Here is an 18675-nt window from a genome sequence, read left to right on the forward strand (position 1 = left end):
ATATATTGGAAATATTCCAAAATATTGTTAAAACTGTGCTTATTAGTTTGCTAGGGCTGCCGTAGCAAAACCTCAGATTGGGTGGCTCATACAACAGAATTTTATTATCTCACAGTTCCGGAGGCTAGAAGTCCAAGATAAGGTGTCAGCAGGTTTGGTTTTTCCCAAGACTCTCTTTGCCACCTTCTCCCTGCATCCTCACATGGCCTTTTCTTTATGCTCAAGCATCCCTGGTATCTCTTCCTCTTCTCATAAGGACCACAATCATATTGGATTAGGGCCTGCCCTAATGGTCTTATCTTAATCTAATCACCTCCCCAGAGATCTTATCTCCAAAAAGAATCACATTCTGAAGTACTAGGGATTGAGGCTTCAACATAAGAATTTGGGAGGGACACGATTCGACCTGTAACACTGTACATGAAAACAAAAGAGCTTTTTCCATCCCTGTGGTTTTCTTTGTGCACATAAAATTCAACACACAAGGCTTTAGAAAAATCTGGCTTTCCCCCCTGTGATCAGTTATTTAAACAGTGAAATGATTCTTTAAACTAAATTCTCAAAAGTGTATGTTCTTAAAAATTTAATGCCTGGGGTGGGGGTAGGGTGGTGGGCAAGGATCAGCCAATGGGTAGGTCAGTGATCCTCCAACTTTAGGGAGCCTCACTGCGGTGGAAGGCAGGACACAGTGACCTCAAAGAGCACATGGCTGATTCTGATGCCAGAGAGAGCCCCCACTGCAGGAACCCTGCCCTGGTCCTTTCCCTTGTTTGAGGGCCCCTCCTAGCCCCAGGACAAGGCTGCCTTTCCTGCCCTGTTTCCATCTTCCAAGGGAGGAACCACATGTAACAAGGTCAAGTCTTCAGGCTGCCTCATTCCCACCCCATGCAGCTCTTCCCACACAGGATTCTGGGCAAAGCAAGGCCTCAGCCAAGTCCCCAGCTTGGTCCCTCTTCTGCCAGGTGCTCAAGCAGCACTCACATCAGCAGGACTCGTGCTCTCCCTCAAGGAAGACAGATCTAGACCTATCGATTGCTTCCTCTACCAGCTGTGCTGAGCTTGCCGTGCACCATTTCATCTCATCCTTCCAGTAACCCCATTTAACAGATGGGAAAGGGAGGCTCAGGCAGGTTAGATTCTTATCTCAGGTTATTAGGCAGCAGAGCAAAGATTCAAAATCATATTCTCCTGACCCAGGTCTCATGTTCTCACAGGGATTCTGACCCATTTCATTCCATAGACCACACTAGGGTCTGGTAAAGCCCAAAGGACTCCTTCTTGGACTGTTGGTAAATGCATAAAACAAAATACAGACGATTACTAAGGAAACTAGTTATATTGAAATATTTGCATGATCTAACAACACATCTAAACAGTGCCATAATTTCAAGGGAGATCTGCAACTATTGTAATATGATGTAAAAATCTGTTGGTGAAAAAGTTTCAGGTACTGTGATTTGTGGCTTACATTCATAATGGAAGGAAATGCTAATTTTTTGTTAAAGCTGAGGGGAAGTAAATATGTCCTTTTTTCCATCCAAGTTTGTGAACCCCTGTATTTGATCCACAGACCCTATGGGTGTAAGGATCCAGGTCAGGAATGCCTGGTCCCTTAGGATCCAGGCTGCTTTTGAGGCCCTTTAGTAAGGCCCAGTTCTGGTTCTGATATGGGCTATTTACTTCATGAGATGAGGTAGCGAGGCCTCTCCTAAGGCCTTGGGTTCTGCTCCACTGGCAAAGTCAGGACCTGCCAGGAAAGCAAGTTTGTACTTAATGCTAGCAAGCCTCTCTGACACAGGGCCAATTCTTTGCCCAAACCTCAGAATGTACCAGGGCTGATGCTGGCAGCCCTTCCAATGGCCAACACATGGCTTATTTGTGTGACAACTGGCTCTTCCACTCAACACATATTTAATGAGAACCCTACTTTGTGCCAGGTATTAGGGAGACCTGGTGGAGGTCACAGTCTGGTGGGAAGAGAGCCAAGAAGTGGGCCTGGTGTGGGCCCAGCACGGGAGACATGAGATTGGTCTTTGACCCATGTGGTGAGGTAGCAGGACTTAGTCTGGGGATTCTTACAAACCTGGACAATCCAGACAAGCAGCTGTTCAGCTAGGAAGGAGCAGAGGACATGGAAGCCCCTGTAATCGCCTGTCAGCATTGAGGAGGCCATGGGAGTGGTTTATCTGGAGGACAGTGAGAAATTGGGGGCAGGGAAAGCAGCCGCAGCGGAGAGAGCAGACTAGAGTTGACCATTGAACAACCTGGGTTTGGACTGCGCTGATCCACGTACATGCTTTTTTTTTTTTTCCCAATAAATACTGTGAAAGTATTTTCTCTTCCTTATGATTTCCTTAATAACATTTTCTTTTCTCTAGCTTACTTTATTGTAAGAATACAGCATGTAATACAATAGTATACAAAATATGCGTTAATTGACTGTTATCAGTAAAGCTTCTGGTCAACAGTAGGCTATTTGCAGTTCAGTTTTGGGGGAGTCAGAAGTTATGTACAGATTCTCAACTGTGTGGGGCCAGCGCCCCTAACCCCCCATGCTGGTCAGTGTACTCAGGGCTGCATCACCCCGGGAAAGGCGAGAACACCTCCTGCAGATCTCTCTCTTCCTGTTGTGTATCTGAGGTGGCCAGGAGGGGAAGGGGGTAGGCAGAGCCTCTGTGGTCCAGGGGTTTCTTTATAAGTCAGTGCAGTCAGAACCACAACAGCAACAACAGAAAATTATAAAATAATGAAAGAGGACTTGCAGGGTGGTGGTCTCCTGAAAGGGTTCCTATACCACAGTCTGGCCCCTAAGATGTGCAGGACAGAAGTTCAATTTGATCTTTGCAACCAGAGACTGACTCATAAGAACCAAACCCATAAGAGGTTCCTGGTGGTTGACCAGAATCCATCCTTCTCAGTATTAGGATAACAGGTGACAGGTTAGCTGGTGAACATGGGATCTGACACAATAAAGTCGCGTGTTGAGAGGCATTTCATCCACCAAGCACATGGCCGATCTATTCCACGGAGCCCGTCTCTCAGGCCTCGGGATGGTGCCGGCCCCACCGCCTCCTTATTGAGCCACTTTCTCCAGCTGGTAACACCGTTGCTTAGGCTGCAGCTTCTTTCACAGTCAGCTAGACCGGAATCGAACTTCAGATCCCTGTCCTTCCTCCTGGTCCCAGGACATGTCTGACTCTGCTGCCTCCGAAGGTGTCTCCTGCAGCTGGAGAACCCCCTTTCCAGACCTAACACAGGCGCCAACCCTGCTAACACTGCCCACTTAGTCCCTCCTCTCCCGCTACCTAATTGGTGTCATGCAGAAAACTAAATTAAGGAACACGTTTTCAAAGAACCCTTGTCTGAGACAGTCTCCTATCAAAAAACAGACTCTGACAGTTAACATGTGAGTGGTAGCACTAGTTAGCTAGGCCTTTACCTGCCTAAAAATGCTTATCTAAGAAGAGCAGGGGTTGAAAGGACTTGATTTGAACAAATTGCGTGGGTCTTTAGTGAGTTCCTTCATTTCTCTGCCTCTCAGTGTCCTGTGAAAAGCTACCAGAATCATGCTACTTTGCAGTCTGTAAAAGTTAGAGACGGTGTAAGTAACACGCCCCGGATCCAGTTGACTCAATAAATGAGAGCTGCGTGGAGTTTTTAAATTTTTCTTTTCTAGATTCCCTCTCAGAATAGAACTATCCAAACTGTCCTTATTCCTGTCTTCCAGCAGCTTTGACAAGTCTGGCCACGTCCTTTTAGCTCTTCCTTTCCGTTTCGTGCACAGAAAGCAAGCCACCTAGCAATACTTAAACATAGCGACTTTCAATCTTTTTCATCTCGTGGCACATAAACTAATTACTAAAATTCTGCGGCACACCAAAAAATATATTCTTTGCTGATCTGACAAAAAAAATAGGTACAATATTGATTCATTCACACCTGATGGCTATTGTTTGTTGGCTGCTGTCATTTTTTTATTTGACAATCTAAGGGGAAAGAGGTCAGTGCCCCTGACTAAATAGTCAGGTATTGCATGTTTTAAACATTCTTGCAGCACACCAGTTGAAAATTGGTGCTTCAATAGAATGTGTTTGTTTCAAGGTGCAAGTTTTCCATGTTAATTTTTAGTGGTTGAAATCAATTTAAATTCTAAGAAATTGTTTTCTGCAATTAAGAGACTATTGAGAATAAAAGAAAGAGAATTCTGCTGTTTGAAACTGGGGACACAAGTTCCATAGAAACAGTGTTAACTCGGGTGCTCAGGGTCCCAGGCTGCCCACTGGTTTAAAGCCCAAACTCTGCAAACAACCTTCTTAAACCTTGTTCAAATGCTGAAGCAAATTCAGTTGTGGGGCAGGGGCTGAGATGTGATGTTTCTAGGAGCTTTGGGTAATGCCCATGCTGCTGACTGGCGACTCCACTTAGAGCAGAGGCAAGGACTGGGTGGGAAAAGTTGGGATTACTTAGGGTAAGAAAGCAAGTGAGGCACTGCCGGGGCTGGGACCTAGTGGGATGAGACCCAGGGATGGGACCCTGAGGATGGAGGGAAAGGGAGATGGGATTTGTGGCTGCTGTAACTCCCAGGGCTTCCTCACTGCTGTTTCTCCAGCCCCCAATGTTTGCCCGTTGCCCCCTTCGCAGCTGCTACCCACCAGGGTGGTCCTGCACTCTCCACCCAGCCGCAGAGCCTGGCCTTCCTTTGTTCCCTGGGCAGTCACACTATGCGCAAAGCTTTCCTGATGAAGCCCATTTCTACTGAACAGCCCAGGGGTCATAGGTTTAAGACCTTGTCTTCCCCCTCCCCTTGTTTTTTCCACTTAGATCCTACAGGGAAATGCCTAGGAGCACAAAGATAGGAACGGAGCCCCTCTTCCCTCGTCTCAGCTGCCCACCTTACCTATCACCGTCCCCTTTCCCCGGGGACTAAGAGCTGTGAGGGCAAGAGCAGCAATAGCTTCGTCTGTGCACTCCTACAGTGTGCACTGAAAAAAGCACAGCCGGCCATGGGACTGAGGGGCTGGGACAGCAAGAAGGGATTCTGTCATGAAATGACTGAGGAAGAGAAGCCACTTGAACACGTGACTTTGCCGGGGTACATTTCCAGCAGTATCGTGACAACTTTCCAGCTACCCGGGCTGCGGGCCAGGGGCCCCGCACGAGTCGTCCCGCCACCTGCTTAGGTGGCTGGTGCAATCGAGCGGTATGAGGTGCTGGATTTTGCTTCCAGTCTCTTCAGGCACTTAGGCCTAGAAACCTCGCTGCTAGGGCCCTTCTGGAACAGTCCCATCTTAGCAACGTCATTAAGGTAATTTCACCTCTTACAAAAGTTGGGCTGTGTGAGTAGCTGTCACTTCGGTGGGAAACGGGGAAGAGGAGGACAGAGTATTACTAAGAAATCTAATACATGACCATGTTTTGTTTCTACAGATTTATCAGCAAGACTGTTGAAAACTTAACTGGCCAAGATGCCCGTCCCTCCCCCTCCAGCACCCCCGCCACCGCCCACGTTTGCTGTGGTAAGTGGCTTTTCGCCCTCTGTGATCCACACATGAAGCAGCCAAATGAAGTCGAACCTGGCCCCGCGTGTTTGTTTTACATGTCTTTGCACTCCGGCTTAAATATGACACAGTGAGCTTTCCAGGTGCCGGAGTAAGCCAGGACCTGAGATGTGGCGAAGGCAACACGCAGGGGTTTCTGTCTAAGGCCCCATGCAATGCACTGTACCCTTGTGGGACGTGGGGCAGTTAGGTTTCCTTTGCCGGGTCCAGCAAGGGGAGCGTCCTATTCACTCCCATCTGCTGGCCCAAGACAGGTTCCCAAGTCTGTTCTGCACTGTTTCCACTCAAATGGGCCCGACTTCTAGCCTTTAACTTCTGGGTAGGACAGTCCAGAAACCCAGGTCTCTGTCGGAATATGCATCCATTCAAGTGTCCTCCAGACTCACTCCTTTCTTTTTCTCTGCCTTTTGCCCTCTTTTTGCCCACTCTCTGTTTTTGACAAATATCCCCCACTCCCACCATTACCCCAAGTCTCCCTCATACACTCACATCCCCCCTTAAGTCTATTCTTATGTTTAGATGTCCACTTTCCAAAGGAATTTCTTCTCGGGGCTCCTCCTGGTCCTTGGTAGACCCGTCCTTACAAGTTAGTGCCCCCTTTTCCAGGAAGCTGGCAGCCCCCCCTCTGGTGATGCAGAGGCTCCCAGCCAAGCCCCATCACAAAGGCCTCCCCCAGCATGGAAGCCTTCATTGCTAAAGAGCCTCCCAGGGATGGGTCCTTCATTTTTCTTTTGGGGAATTGAGGCTCAAAGAGAAAAAGTCTTGCCCAGGCTTCCATGGAACACATTTCTGTAGCCCATCTACAATTGGAGCCTAGTCAGAAGAATAGACCATTAATTAGCTCATTGCTATTTAAGGTATGGTCCTCCAACTGCTGGTTAGAATCCCCAAGGAGATAAGCACAGAAATTGAGAGTAAGCATTTAGAAACACGTACAGCAACTTGATAGTGTTTTGCCTGTTGTTTTAAGATAAGTTTGAAAAGCTCTGATCTGGCTAACATAGCAGATTATATTTCCCCCAGAATGTAGGTTGTATACCATTGCTGGGTAGTACATCCCTTAATTTGTGTTTTATTTTAATGGTCATGTGTTTATTTTAATACAAACCAGTTTCCACGTGTGACAGACATAGGTACACGCCAACTTCCAAGTTCGTATGCTGGGCTCTTAGTGTCCCCACTCCCTACAATAATCCCGAATAAGCAAGAGCCCAATTTCATAGTAAGGATCTCTCCCAGGAATCTTGAAAGAATAGAAAATACTCAAATATTTTAAAGTAGCACTTTTCTTGGCTCTCCAATCTCTGTGAACTAAGCTTTCAGAGAAACATCTCAAGCCAGAGGGACATGCGGGAGTTTTGGGCATAATGGAAATGTCACATACCTTGCTTGTGGTGGTGGCTACATAATTATATACGTTTGTCAAAATTCGCAGAACTGTACATTTAAAGGGTGATTTTACTATGTGCAAATTATACCTCAAATCTCCCTTAAAAAGGAAAAAAACTTTGGCAATATAAATGGAGGGAATTATTTTTCTCAAACATTGGTGGATTAAAAAAATAATGCAGGAGACCTGTTTTGCTAGAAAGAGTTTTCCCCTTGCCCCAGGCTAGTTCTAAAAGATAAGAAGCAGCTGTTCTTCAGGACACATTCTAGAGAACGAAGCCTCATAGTATCCTGCAGAGTCTCCCAGACTTCTAGCCATCCAACCCTGGCTTTGCTGGTTCCTGCAAGACTGAATTTTCGGACTTTTATCAGGAACTGACTCTACCTGCATTAAAAATAAATGTAATTTATTTCTGCATCTGTTCCCAAATGTCCGGGTCTTAAAAAGACTGATACTGGGTCTAAAACTTGTGGAGAATTTACAACCTAGCACCAACAACCTTAGTCACAAGCTTCCAATACTCTCGCTGTCCCCACTGAGTGCTGTAGTACTTCGTTTTCATTCAAGAAATGAATACAACTTTGCATGGTTTCCTTTCAGGCCAATATAGAAAAGCCTGCCTTGAATAAGTCGGAGCAGGCTGGGAGAAATGCTCTCCTCTCTGACATCAACAAAGGGAAGAAACTAAAGAAGACCGTCACCAATGACAGAAGTGCACCGATACTGGACAGTAAGTGAAGGAGATAAATGGTTTATGGCCTAACAATCAACCCTACCCTTCCAACCAAAAAAAAAAAAAAAAACCAAACTTTTTTTTTGGTTAACAACAGCTGCAAAGCTAGCAGAATAAGGGACTGTTATCACTCATTGTAGGCCACGGGTTCGGCTTGGGTTCCCTCTAATGCTGCAGGAAGCCAGTATAATAATTCTTTGTCTTAGACACACACAGCAGTGATTCTCTGAATTATTCAAACACTTTCTGGAAATTAACTCTCTGCTCCTTGCACCACAGATCAAAAGGCAGCATGAAACAGGGAAAGAGCCCTAGCCTTGGAATCAAAGGATGTGGTTTTGAGGCCTGGCACATCCATCATTTACATCTCCAAGCCTATTATCTTCATTTGTTAAGTGGAGATAATACCTATTCTACTCTCCTCACAAATTCATTGTGAGCATAAATGAGACAATTATTGTAAAGTGTTTTGTGTTGTCGGCAATGTGAAATTCAAGTGTAAGATAGAATTATTAGGAGCTTGGAGAAAGGAAATGAGATCACAACTTTGCTTATCTACCCACTGTAAGTCTGAAAACCTTTCTAGAACAAGGCATGGTGTGTATAAGCAAACAAGTACCCACCACACAGGACGACTTATTAACATTTACAACAGAATAAACTATTACACATAACTACAATCTACGGAGAGTTAATAATCAGGCCTCGAGACTATCTCCTCCCATTCCTAGATGTTTCCATTGCCAGCCACATGTCTCCAGAATCCACCCTAGACCACAGATCCCATTCGGACTCAGTAGGGAACAGACAAGTGAGCACTGATGCAGGGTTTAGCCAAGTGGAGGATGAGAGGACCTTGGAAGAATTCCTAGGGAAAGTGCCTAATAAGAGAAGGAGGACCAGGGTTCGATGAGGACATTGCGTGGGAGGCAAATGGGGAAGAGCAAGACCAAGACAAAGGCCTTTGGATGTTGTTCTGTTTCTGGGCCAGGTGGCTCAAGTAAGAACACACCGCACCTCAGAGGGAACTATGAGGTCCTTGACTCTTGATACAGTTTGACCTCAAGGTCAGAACTGCTGTGGTTAGTGTATAATCACTAATCCCTTAGTCCTGCTGACCCATGTCACAAGGTTCTCCCAAGGGGAATCCCAGCACAGTCACTTCCATAAGGAGAGCCGTAGTCTAACCATCAAGTCATGATGCCTGGGTATGGGGACAGAGGAGCTCCACAAATAGCCAACCTCTAGGACAGAGCCCGGTGGTTCTTTCCACCATGAGCGGGAGGCTAGGCTCCGAGAGGTGGATGTGAGTTCCCCAGATATTAAAGGAGACTGGACAGTCTGGGGCCTAGTTCTGAATCCACTAGTGGAAACTTATTATATTCATCAAGGTCCACTTCTCCTCCCATTAAGTGGAAATAAATGTTAGCTCTTCTCCCTTCCAGCTGCTCACTTAGCTTGGTGGACACAAATGCATGTTCCAATGTATGTCCTTGTTATCCATGCAATTAATTGGACACCAAGACTGTTGTCACAAGCTCTTTGCAAGTGACACAGTCCATCTATGGTTTTGTATTTGTTTGCAGGTGAAACCTCCCTGGGCTCTATATCAAATTGTTACCATGGTTATGCATGTTATAACTCTTAAGGCAGCCTTGTCCTGCAATTTAATTACTAACAAAGTGACCTGTGCCAATTAAATACCTTCATCTGCTTTAGCTTCTCTACTGAAAGACGTACTAATGGATGATGTCTGATAGGACATTGATCTCTTTGAATATTTAATACCGTTTAAAGGTGTCCTATGTAAATGCAATATTCCAAAATGCATGATTCATTAATGAATAATGCTTGAATAACAAGGGCATTAACATTATTGACAATTATTAAAATCAGTAAAATTTCAAATTTCTTCTATCAGAGCTCTCATAAGTATCTGGAAAGCTCTCCACCTAGGAAAGATACAGAGCTAACAAAGACATGATAAATCTAATCCAGAAAGAAGAAAACAGATGAATAATAATAGAACTCAAGAAGCAGATAAGAGATTCAAAGCAGATTTTTAAAAATTAAGGATGCTATGATGAAGTTATATGCCAAATCATTTTGAAATCTTAAAGAAATTAATTTTGTAAGAAAAGTATCAGTGTACTAAAATTTACTCATGAAGCCTCAATGAGCAAGGAAAAGGTTGAAAACTTTATCAAATTACTTTCCCTCTAAAAACCTTTAGAGCCAGATGATTTTATCAGTAACTTCTTTCAGATTTTAAGAAACAGCTAATTCAAATGCTGCATAAATTATTCATTCCCAAACACAGGAAGAGATGGAAAGCTATCTGACAGGTGTAATGAGACTGGCATAATCCTAATATCACAATTTGACAAAGACCATATAGAAACAAAAAGAAAGCTTATATGTCAGTGTTCCAGGGAACCTGTGGCAATGTTGAAGCATTTTAGTTGTCACAGCTAAAATGGTAAGGGAGGGGCTCCTACTGACATCTAGTGGGTGGAGGTCAGGGATGCTGTAAACATTCTACAGGGAACAAGACAGCCACCCACAAGAGAGCTATCTGACCCAAATGTCAGTTGTTCCAAGGGTAAGAAACCCTACTATAAGAGAGGGTACTAACTAAAAAGAACAAAAAATATAACTCAATATGTACATTAAAAGAATAATTCACCAAAACCAGGGTCTATCTCATTTTTGATGCTAGAATGTCTATAAACTCATATCAAATAAGAAAAACCATATAACTTTGAAATATTAGAGACATTTTCATTAAAATCAAAATGTTTTTCTTTAGCAACATTAATAATTTACATCGTTATGGAAGTTCAGTCATCGAAGTTATATAAAACAGAAATAAGATACACAACTATTAGAAAAGAGGGGGCAAAACCTTTATTATTTGCAACCATATGTCTACTAGAAAATCCAAGATAATAATTTTTTGTAAATTTTAATTTAAAAAAGATCGCAAAGCCCGGCTGGGCATGGCTCAGCAGTTGAGCATCGACCTAGGATCCAAGAGATTGCAGTTGGATTCCTGGTCAGGGCACATGCCTGGGTTGTGGGCTCCATCCCCCATCAGGGGCGTGCAGGAGGCAGCCGATCAATGACTCTCTCATCATTGATGTTTCTGTCTCTCTCTCCCTCTCCCTTCCTCTCTCTGAAATCAATAAAGATATATTTTTAAAAAATAAAATAAAAATAAGTTAAAAAGGCCTTAAAGTGGTTTATTAGATATCAAATGAAATGTTCTGATGCTAATAATAACCAATCACAAAATTTAGTAGAAAAAAGCATCCCTTTTACAATTTTAACCAACAAAAATGTATTCAAAGTAACCCTAAGAAGCCTGTGTGACCTGTATCAAGAAAACTACAAAACTTTACTGAATAAATCAGAAGAAATAGAAAATAAACCATGTTTCCATAAAGTCTAAATTTTATAAAGTGTGTCAGGTCTCCAGTGTAGATCTCATGTAATACTCATCAAAGACTGAACAAGGTTTTCCAAGAATAGAACTTTAAACAGTGCTTAACCTCATAAAATATATATAATAAATTATTAATAGATTATTTTATTTTATTTTGCTAATTAATTAATGAGATGATGCTGTTAGTATGATGTTATCAATTCAAAGGAGAATTCAAAGTACCATACATATACAGGCAGGTAAGTGCTGAAATGAATTTACAGATAGGTGCAAAATGGGCTAATATCAGTTGCGTTCCACTGAACACAACCAATTTGTCTTTCTATGGACAAATACCATTTGTATTATTATTTTTTTTTTTTTTACAATTTACAGAGTTGTGAAATAGTTCAAAGACAATGGGAAATAACACAGAAGGCTAGACTTGGTCATCTTTTTCTTTCTTCTTCCTTTCTTTCTCTGCCCATTTCAAAAGCTTTCAGAACTTTTTGGAAATAAATGCAAAATAAAACAAAATATTTGCACTGTCTCAAATTGCAAAGAATCTTTAAAATGTGAAAGCCTACCATTGGGCTTAATGATCTTAAAAAATTGGAATCAACCTACAAGGCCATCAAATAAGTAGATGGTTACATAAGTTACAACACATTCATGCTCTGAAACACAGTGCAGTCCTTTAAACTCGTGCTTTTAAAGAATATTTAATGACATTGGAAATGCTAACAATAAAGTGTTAGGTAAATAAAAAGGGTGAAAAACTATCCAGTGAATTTTGGCCTTAATTTTAAGAAAAAATATAAAAGTGAAAAGATACTGGCAGAGAAAAATATACCAAAACAGTAGATGTTTCCAAGGAATAAAATTATGATATATTTTATTTTATTCTTTTTGTTTTTACTCTTTCCTTCTTCTCCCCTGTTACTGCATCTCTCCCTCCCTTGAGAATTTGTTTGGAGATCCTTTCATTTGTCAAGTAGATACTCACTCATATGGGGCAGCTGGCCAAGCGGGGGTCTGGGGGCAAGGCACCACCTACCATTGATTCTTCCACCCGGGGCCTGTGACAGGCCGGGAGTGGGAAGATCCCTCCTTTTCTGACGAGGGCGGGTGAATCCTTACATCCTACATTTTAATCAGATCCCAGTTGCCTACCAGGGGCCCAGGTTTTACTGTTATTGTTTACTCGGGCTGGTAGGCTGGTAGTGTTTTCAAACCTGTGTAACGATTGTGTTTCCTCCTCTGCAGAACCTAAAGGCCCCGGAGCTGGTGGCGGTGGTGGCTTTGGTGGAGGCGGCGGATTTGGCGGAGGAGGTGGCAGTGGAGGTGGTGGTGGTGGCGGCGGTGGCGGCAGTTTTGGAGGGGGTGGACCACCCGGTTTGGGGGGGCTGTTCCAGGCTGGAATGCCGAAGCTGAGATCCACAGCCAACAGGGATAATGGTAAGTTTCCTTCTCTCTCGGTAACTGAAGACCAGAGTTTGGTGGTTTGGACATGTGGCATCCCCTCTAAGGCACCACGCCCTTCAAAACATTTCCGATTGCTTGAAATGTTAATACTTTTATAAGAGACTCTATTTAGCATCTTTTTAAAAATTATTATTAAATCGGTATCAGACAGCTCCACTGAGCTGTTCTATATTTATCAGGTGTCCTTGGGGTAACTTATGCTTTTTTGTACTTTTCTGAAGGGTGAGCTAGAGTGGGAAGAAAAGAAAGGAACAAATGAAACTTGCCACCCCTGGAAACTGCCTGGTGACCTGGCAAATTCAATTTCTTTGGGTGGTAGCCTGACCCAGCTGTCTAGTATAGTAAATAATTGTGAGCCACTTTTCACACACACTGTGGAGCATGTCATATGGAATAGACTTACATATCTCACTTGATCTAAAAAGTTGTTTTGCATGACAGACATTTGGCATTTCAGGGTTAGCAATTCAAAGTCTTTTCTTCAGGGAGCCAAGGAAATGAGTCCTACAGGACTGTCTGTGAACCTGCTGGCAGAGGGGAAAGTTGAGCTGGTTGTGCCTAAGTAAAAAACCTTGCAGAGTGCATGAGGCACTCCTGACAATTGCGAAGTTCAGGAAATTGTCCCATAGAACTTTCTTTATTCATGTTTATTGTTAGAATAATTTTATTTCTAATTCTGTGATCTTTTAAACTGCCCACTGGGAAAAGTATGAAATGTTCACATCAATATGAAGATAAAGTCACTGAGCCCTCTGGGTTAGCTGTTTTAGCATTAGATGGTCAAAATCTAGAAAGAGACTCAATAATGTGAGAGATTCTATCTTGCCAGAACTGCATTTAAATTTAAATTTATTTATTTAAAACCCACCAAGAAGATTTGAGGCAGCTGACAAATGCATACATTTAGTACTTCAACAAAAAGTGAAGAAATTAAGGCAAAAGACAACTGGAAGTAAAAAAATAAAATAAAGGTGGAATTTAAACTGGTGCATAAAATGGTGTGCCGGAAATATATGTGTTCACAGTATACTATCCACGTAATGGAGCCTGTCCACGTTATGTAGTAACTGCGGCTTTAATCTGCACTTGGAAGATATAACTTATTACAACTTGGGGACATAAAAATATACCACACAGTCAAGGACACTAAATCTTTTTTCTAGTACTAAAGTAAAAAAAAAAAATTCAGAGTTCACATTACTCCATTGTATAAACCCATCCAAGTGTCTGTCATTGTGCCTTGGATAAAATCTGAACTTTTCACCTATGAGGCTCTTTATGACCAGACCCCTGATGGCTACTCAGGCTCCATTTCTTAGGGTTCTTTTTCCCTCCATGCTCACTGTACCCCAGGTACACAGGCCTCGGTTTTCAGTTTGTTTGGTTTTTCATTTGAAGCTCATTCCCACCTCAGGGCCTTTGCCCCTGCTGGTCTGTGGCCTCAACTGCTACTCTGCATCTTTCCGCGGCTGGACTCAGCTCGGATGTCACACCCTTAGAAGAGCCACTCCATCTATGTCGTCATCCCCAGGCACTCTTCATGTCATCAGCCTACTTTAGCTTCTTTTTAGCACTTGTAATATGCTGAGAATATTTATATGTTTGCTGGTTTGTTATCTCCCCAAAAAGAATGTAAACTATAAGAGAGAGGATCTTTTCAGTTTTGTTTAGGCCTCTGTCTCTAGCATCTAGAAAAATGGCCAACATATAGCAGGTGCTCAGTAAAGATTTAGTACATTAACTAGATAATGGTAACTGGTAGAAGTTTTCAGAGTAACCATTTTTTGAAAATTATCTTGGGTTCCAGGAGATTCTGGGGGGCGGGGGCTGAATTTTTCTGTAACCTTGGTTCCCCTTTAGTTCTTCTCTTCGTTGAACCAAAGCAGTTTAATATTAATTCTGTAATAGGGTTTTCCTGCCCTGCCAGTGTTGAAGTGGAAGTTGACCCAGTGGGGGAAAGTCATGTAGTCTTTTACTTCTTTGCAGATTAAGACCATCCACTGGTTATCGACTCTTTCAATTAAACTTTAACGGGTTTTTTCCTTTCTTAGTTCCTTCTTATTTCAATCATAACTCTGCCATTATATTTTTCTACCTTCTCTTGGGAATTTCTCTTCAAAGAGACTAGGTAATCCCTCCCATGTGAAGATTTATACTGGGATAAATGGCTATTTTTTTAAGCCTAAGAGGTACAAGGGCAGGGGGACAGGGATGGGGATGGGGAGAAAAGAAAGTCATTAGCAGGAGTCCCATGTGGCACAACTGTCCTGGTCTTGCCCTCTCGTGATGAACAGGGATCTCTCCAGAACTCTTTCCAGCTTCATCTTGGTTCCTGTCCGTGCATAAGGCCAGGAGATGGCTCCAAAATCCTTTGGAGAGCTGACAGGCTGTAGAACCTCAGACTCGAGGCAAACAGAGGCCGCGATCCGCTGCCCTTCCTCCAGGAAAGACCACACAAACCCTGGTTTACAGAAATAGCAGTGACCTGTATTTTATAGCATCTAGCAAAGGGCTTCCAGGAGCTGGGGATATACTCTAGGTCACTGGTTTCTTTTAAGGTTCCTAATTTTCGAACTGAATCCCCCCCCCCTTTTCTTCAGATGCTGGAGGAAGCCGGCCCCCGATTTTGCCACCGGGAGGAAGAGCCACATCTGCCAAGCCGTTCTCGCCCCCCAGCGGCCCGGGGCGCTTCCCGGTGCCCTCCCCGGGCCACAGAAGCGGCCCCCCGGAGCCCCAGCGCAACCGAATGCCGCCGCCGAGGCCCGACGTGGGCGCCAAGCCCGACGGCGTGCCCCCGCCCGTGCCGAACACGCCAAGACCCGTCCAGTCGAGCCTGCACAACCGGGGGGCCCCGCCAGTGTTCGGGGTCCCCAGGCAGCCTGGCCCCGGGCCGACTCCTCCGCCCTTCCCGGGAAACCGAGGTGCTGCTTTCGGAGGAGGCTCCGTCCGCCAGACCCCCGCGGCCTCCAGCCGGCCGCCCCTGCCGCCCACCCCGGGCAGGGCCCTGGAGGACAAGCCGCCGCCGCCGCCGCCCCCGATGGGCAGCAGGCCCTCCATCCACAGGGAGGCCGTCCCGCCGCCGCCCCCGCAGAACAGCAAGCCCCCGGTGCCCGCCACCCCGCGGCCCGCCCCCGCGCCGCAGGGCCCGCCGCCGCCGCCCAGCCGGCCCGGCCCGCCCCACCCGCCGGGCTCCGGCGGGGACGAGATCCCGCGCCTCCCGCAGCGCAACCTGTCCCTCTCGTCGCCCGCACCTCCCCTGCCTTCACCCGGACGCTCGGGCCCGCTCCCTCCCCCGCCCAGCGAGAGGCCCCCTCCTCCCGTGAGGGACCCACCGGGCAGATCAGGTATGGCAAGACGTGGGGCGAGTGGGCCCCTGACCCGCGCCTGCCCAGACGCACGGTGACCACGCGCTGAGCAGAGGCCGGCAGGAGCCTAAGCGAAGGCCGGCCGCTTTCGTCCGCTCAGTGACGCCTGCTAGGACTTCATCTTGGCCTCCTGTAAACCGCGGAAAGGGGGCTGAGCCTTCTGCCGTGTTTTAGACATGAGACGACTGAGTGCCCAGTAAAGTTAAGTGATCACAAGCCAGCTGATAAGGAAGAGGCTAGAGCGTTCGTCTTCCCTCTGCCATTCACAAGCCCGCCTCCCCAAAGTGATTTCAGATGTCCTCATTGGGGAGCGAAGCCCCCATCTCCTGCAGGAGGGCCCATTCCGACAAGAAGGGCAATTATTTAAGAACTAATGAACTTCCCCTGCACTTGTCTCTTTGTCGAGCTTTCGGGCCCCTTCCCTGCTGATGAAAGATAAATGTTAGAGCCGCTTGGCTGTTTGCTGACATCTCTGGCACATAGATCCCTCGGAGGGTCAGATGGAGGTGCAGGCCTTCTCTTCACAAAAATGCTCATAAGCATAAACTCGAGATACACACGCTATTTCATGGATTGTAGGGCCCGCTGAAGCACATCTGTGGCCCCCACCCAGGGCTGAGAAACTTGAATCGGGAAATAGCTTTCAGAGTATGAAGTGAAATATGAGGATTCCCCAGGGTTCGTACTCTCTCTGATTTTAATAGGTGCTTTTTTGTTTTACGTAGGTTATTGATGGAGTCAGAGCAACTGTCTACTTTTAAAATGTAACCTTATATACACAAGATGTTTGGAAATGGGACATTTTTTTCTCTCTGTGAAGTTAACTGATCTTTGACCCTGTGACCTCAGGAACCTAGTAAATATCATCCTTTAAACCGGTGGTTCCCAAACTTGACCACATACTGGAATCACCTGGCGAGCTTTAAAAACCACGGTGCCTAGGCCCCCTCCCCAGAGTTTCTGGTTTTGTTGGTCTGGCTTGCAGATGGGGCCGTAATATCCCAGTGATTGTAATGTGCAGAAAAATTTGAGAAGCACTCCTTCAAACTGCCCTGCCATGGAGAGTGGCTACAAATATAAAAAGTACTAATCCATTCAATCCAGTCCCTAGACATTGTGGCATCTCAGATATTCTTCAGTGAATTAACAAGAATAGGTAGTGAGATGAATGAAATGCAATGTTGTCTTTTTCTCCAAAAGCTATGTATTTTCCCTCACAGTGTTTGAGGAGCTGTTTGCATGGCTCTACCAAATGGATGAATCAACAGATTAAAACTTCCCCAAAGTAGGGTAGGCAGTGACATATAATTATAATATTTATTGTTCCTTTCTATTACGTAAGTCATACATATTATAGACAATACAGAAAAGTATGAAGAAAATAAAAACATCTATAATCCTATCCCCACCATCCAGAAATAATCACTGATAACATTTTTATATATTCTTTCAGTCTTTTGAAAATGCATATATATACATGTTTACAAAATTAGTATCACACTACATATATTATTTGGTATTAATTTGCTTTTTATTTAACAATATCTCATAATATTAAATCCTACAAAATACCTTGATTATTTAATCCCTCACTTGTTCATATAGGTCATCTCCAGATTTTTGCTGTTGCAGATAATGGAGGAATATATTCTTGTAGCCAAATATTTGTGTACATCTCTACGTATTTCCTTTGAATTTCTAGAAGTGGAATTTCTAGGTCAGTGGGTGTGCACAAAAAAACTGGATTTCATACGTACTGCCAAAATGGCCTTTAGAAAATTCCTACCAATTTACATTCCCACACGGAACTTATGTGAGGTTATCAAGGGCCACCTAGATTTGTAGAGGTGGCTTAGCTTCATTGTTAGGAGAATGGCCTTTCAAATTTGACAGATTTGTAGTCAAATCCTGGTTCTTCTCATTAGCCTCCTGACTTGGTCTTTTTAACTTTCCAATACCTCTGAGGCCTCATCTGCTGTCTCTATACCTATCAGGGCTGTTATAAAAATCAAATGAGTAAGTGTGTATAGTGGTTATCTTATTTCCCAATATAAATGATCATTTTTATTACTATGCTGCCAGTGGGAAATAGAAGTGTTCTCTATTTTGCTTGCCCAGGTTTGGAGCAGGGGGCTAGAAGGTTGGAGAGTAAGAACATGAACATTCACTTAAAGAGAGAGAGATTAAGTTGATCAAGTTACGTAGTACCAGGCCCAATGATATTGGAAGTCTAGTTGGCACTGAGTGACAGTTATGTGCTGGTAGTACCAGTGAAGTTAAGCCCACAGCATGTTAGACACTCTTTAGCGCAATAAATTTATTCCTACAGACTAGAACTCCAGCAATGACAAGCTGATGGGGCAATAAATAAACCCCCCCAGGTGAGGAACTGAAGACACCTTGAGAGACCAACCGGGGCAGGGCATGCCTCCTGCCTTCATCAAGTGTCTGAGCCAAGACTTCCAAGCAGGGAAATCTTCGATGGGAGAGTCATTCTTTGGAAAGGTCCTCCAGTTGGATTCTGGACCTGCAGTTAACAAGAGATGTTTGTACTTATAGCACTACAAGACATTGTGTTACATAAAATGTCAGCATCTGGCAAGTGGAGCACACTGCTGAAGATCAGGAATTACCAAGGCCATTTTGGTTTACACGCGGAAATGCTTAAGTTCCTTCTTTTTTGTTTCTATTTTACTCACAACCCAAATAGCCTCTGCATT

At 44.4% G+C, this 18675-nt stretch overlaps 1 protein-coding gene across 5 annotated transcripts in view; it reads left to right on the forward strand.

The window, feature by feature from the left end:
- The window catches only part of WIPF1 (WAS/WASL interacting protein family member 1), a 108141-nt gene that overhangs the window by 81279 nt on the left and 8187 nt on the right, over nucleotides 1-18675 (forward strand). For 4 of the 5 annotated variants that reach the window (XM_081143440.1, XM_081143438.1, XM_081143439.1 and 1 more), the window contains 4 exons: nucleotides 5428-5516; nucleotides 7549-7678; nucleotides 12372-12563; nucleotides 15191-15934. In XM_081143440.1, the coding sequence (XP_080999566.1) occupies nucleotides 5466-5516; nucleotides 7549-7678; nucleotides 12372-12563; nucleotides 15191-15934 (1117 nt within the window). In that variant the 5' untranslated portion in view covers nucleotides 5428-5465. Of the gene's footprint in view, nucleotides 1-4821; nucleotides 5306-5427; nucleotides 5517-7548; nucleotides 7679-12371; nucleotides 12564-15190; nucleotides 15935-18675 lie in introns of all 5 variants that reach the window. The other variant, XM_081143442.1, reaches the window with a different exon arrangement.

The sequence above is a fragment of the Miniopterus schreibersii genome (genome assembly GCF_964146895.1).
Source record: "Miniopterus schreibersii genome assembly, chromosome: 7".
Lineage (NCBI taxonomy): Eukaryota > Metazoa > Chordata > Mammalia > Chiroptera > Miniopteridae > Miniopterus > Miniopterus schreibersii.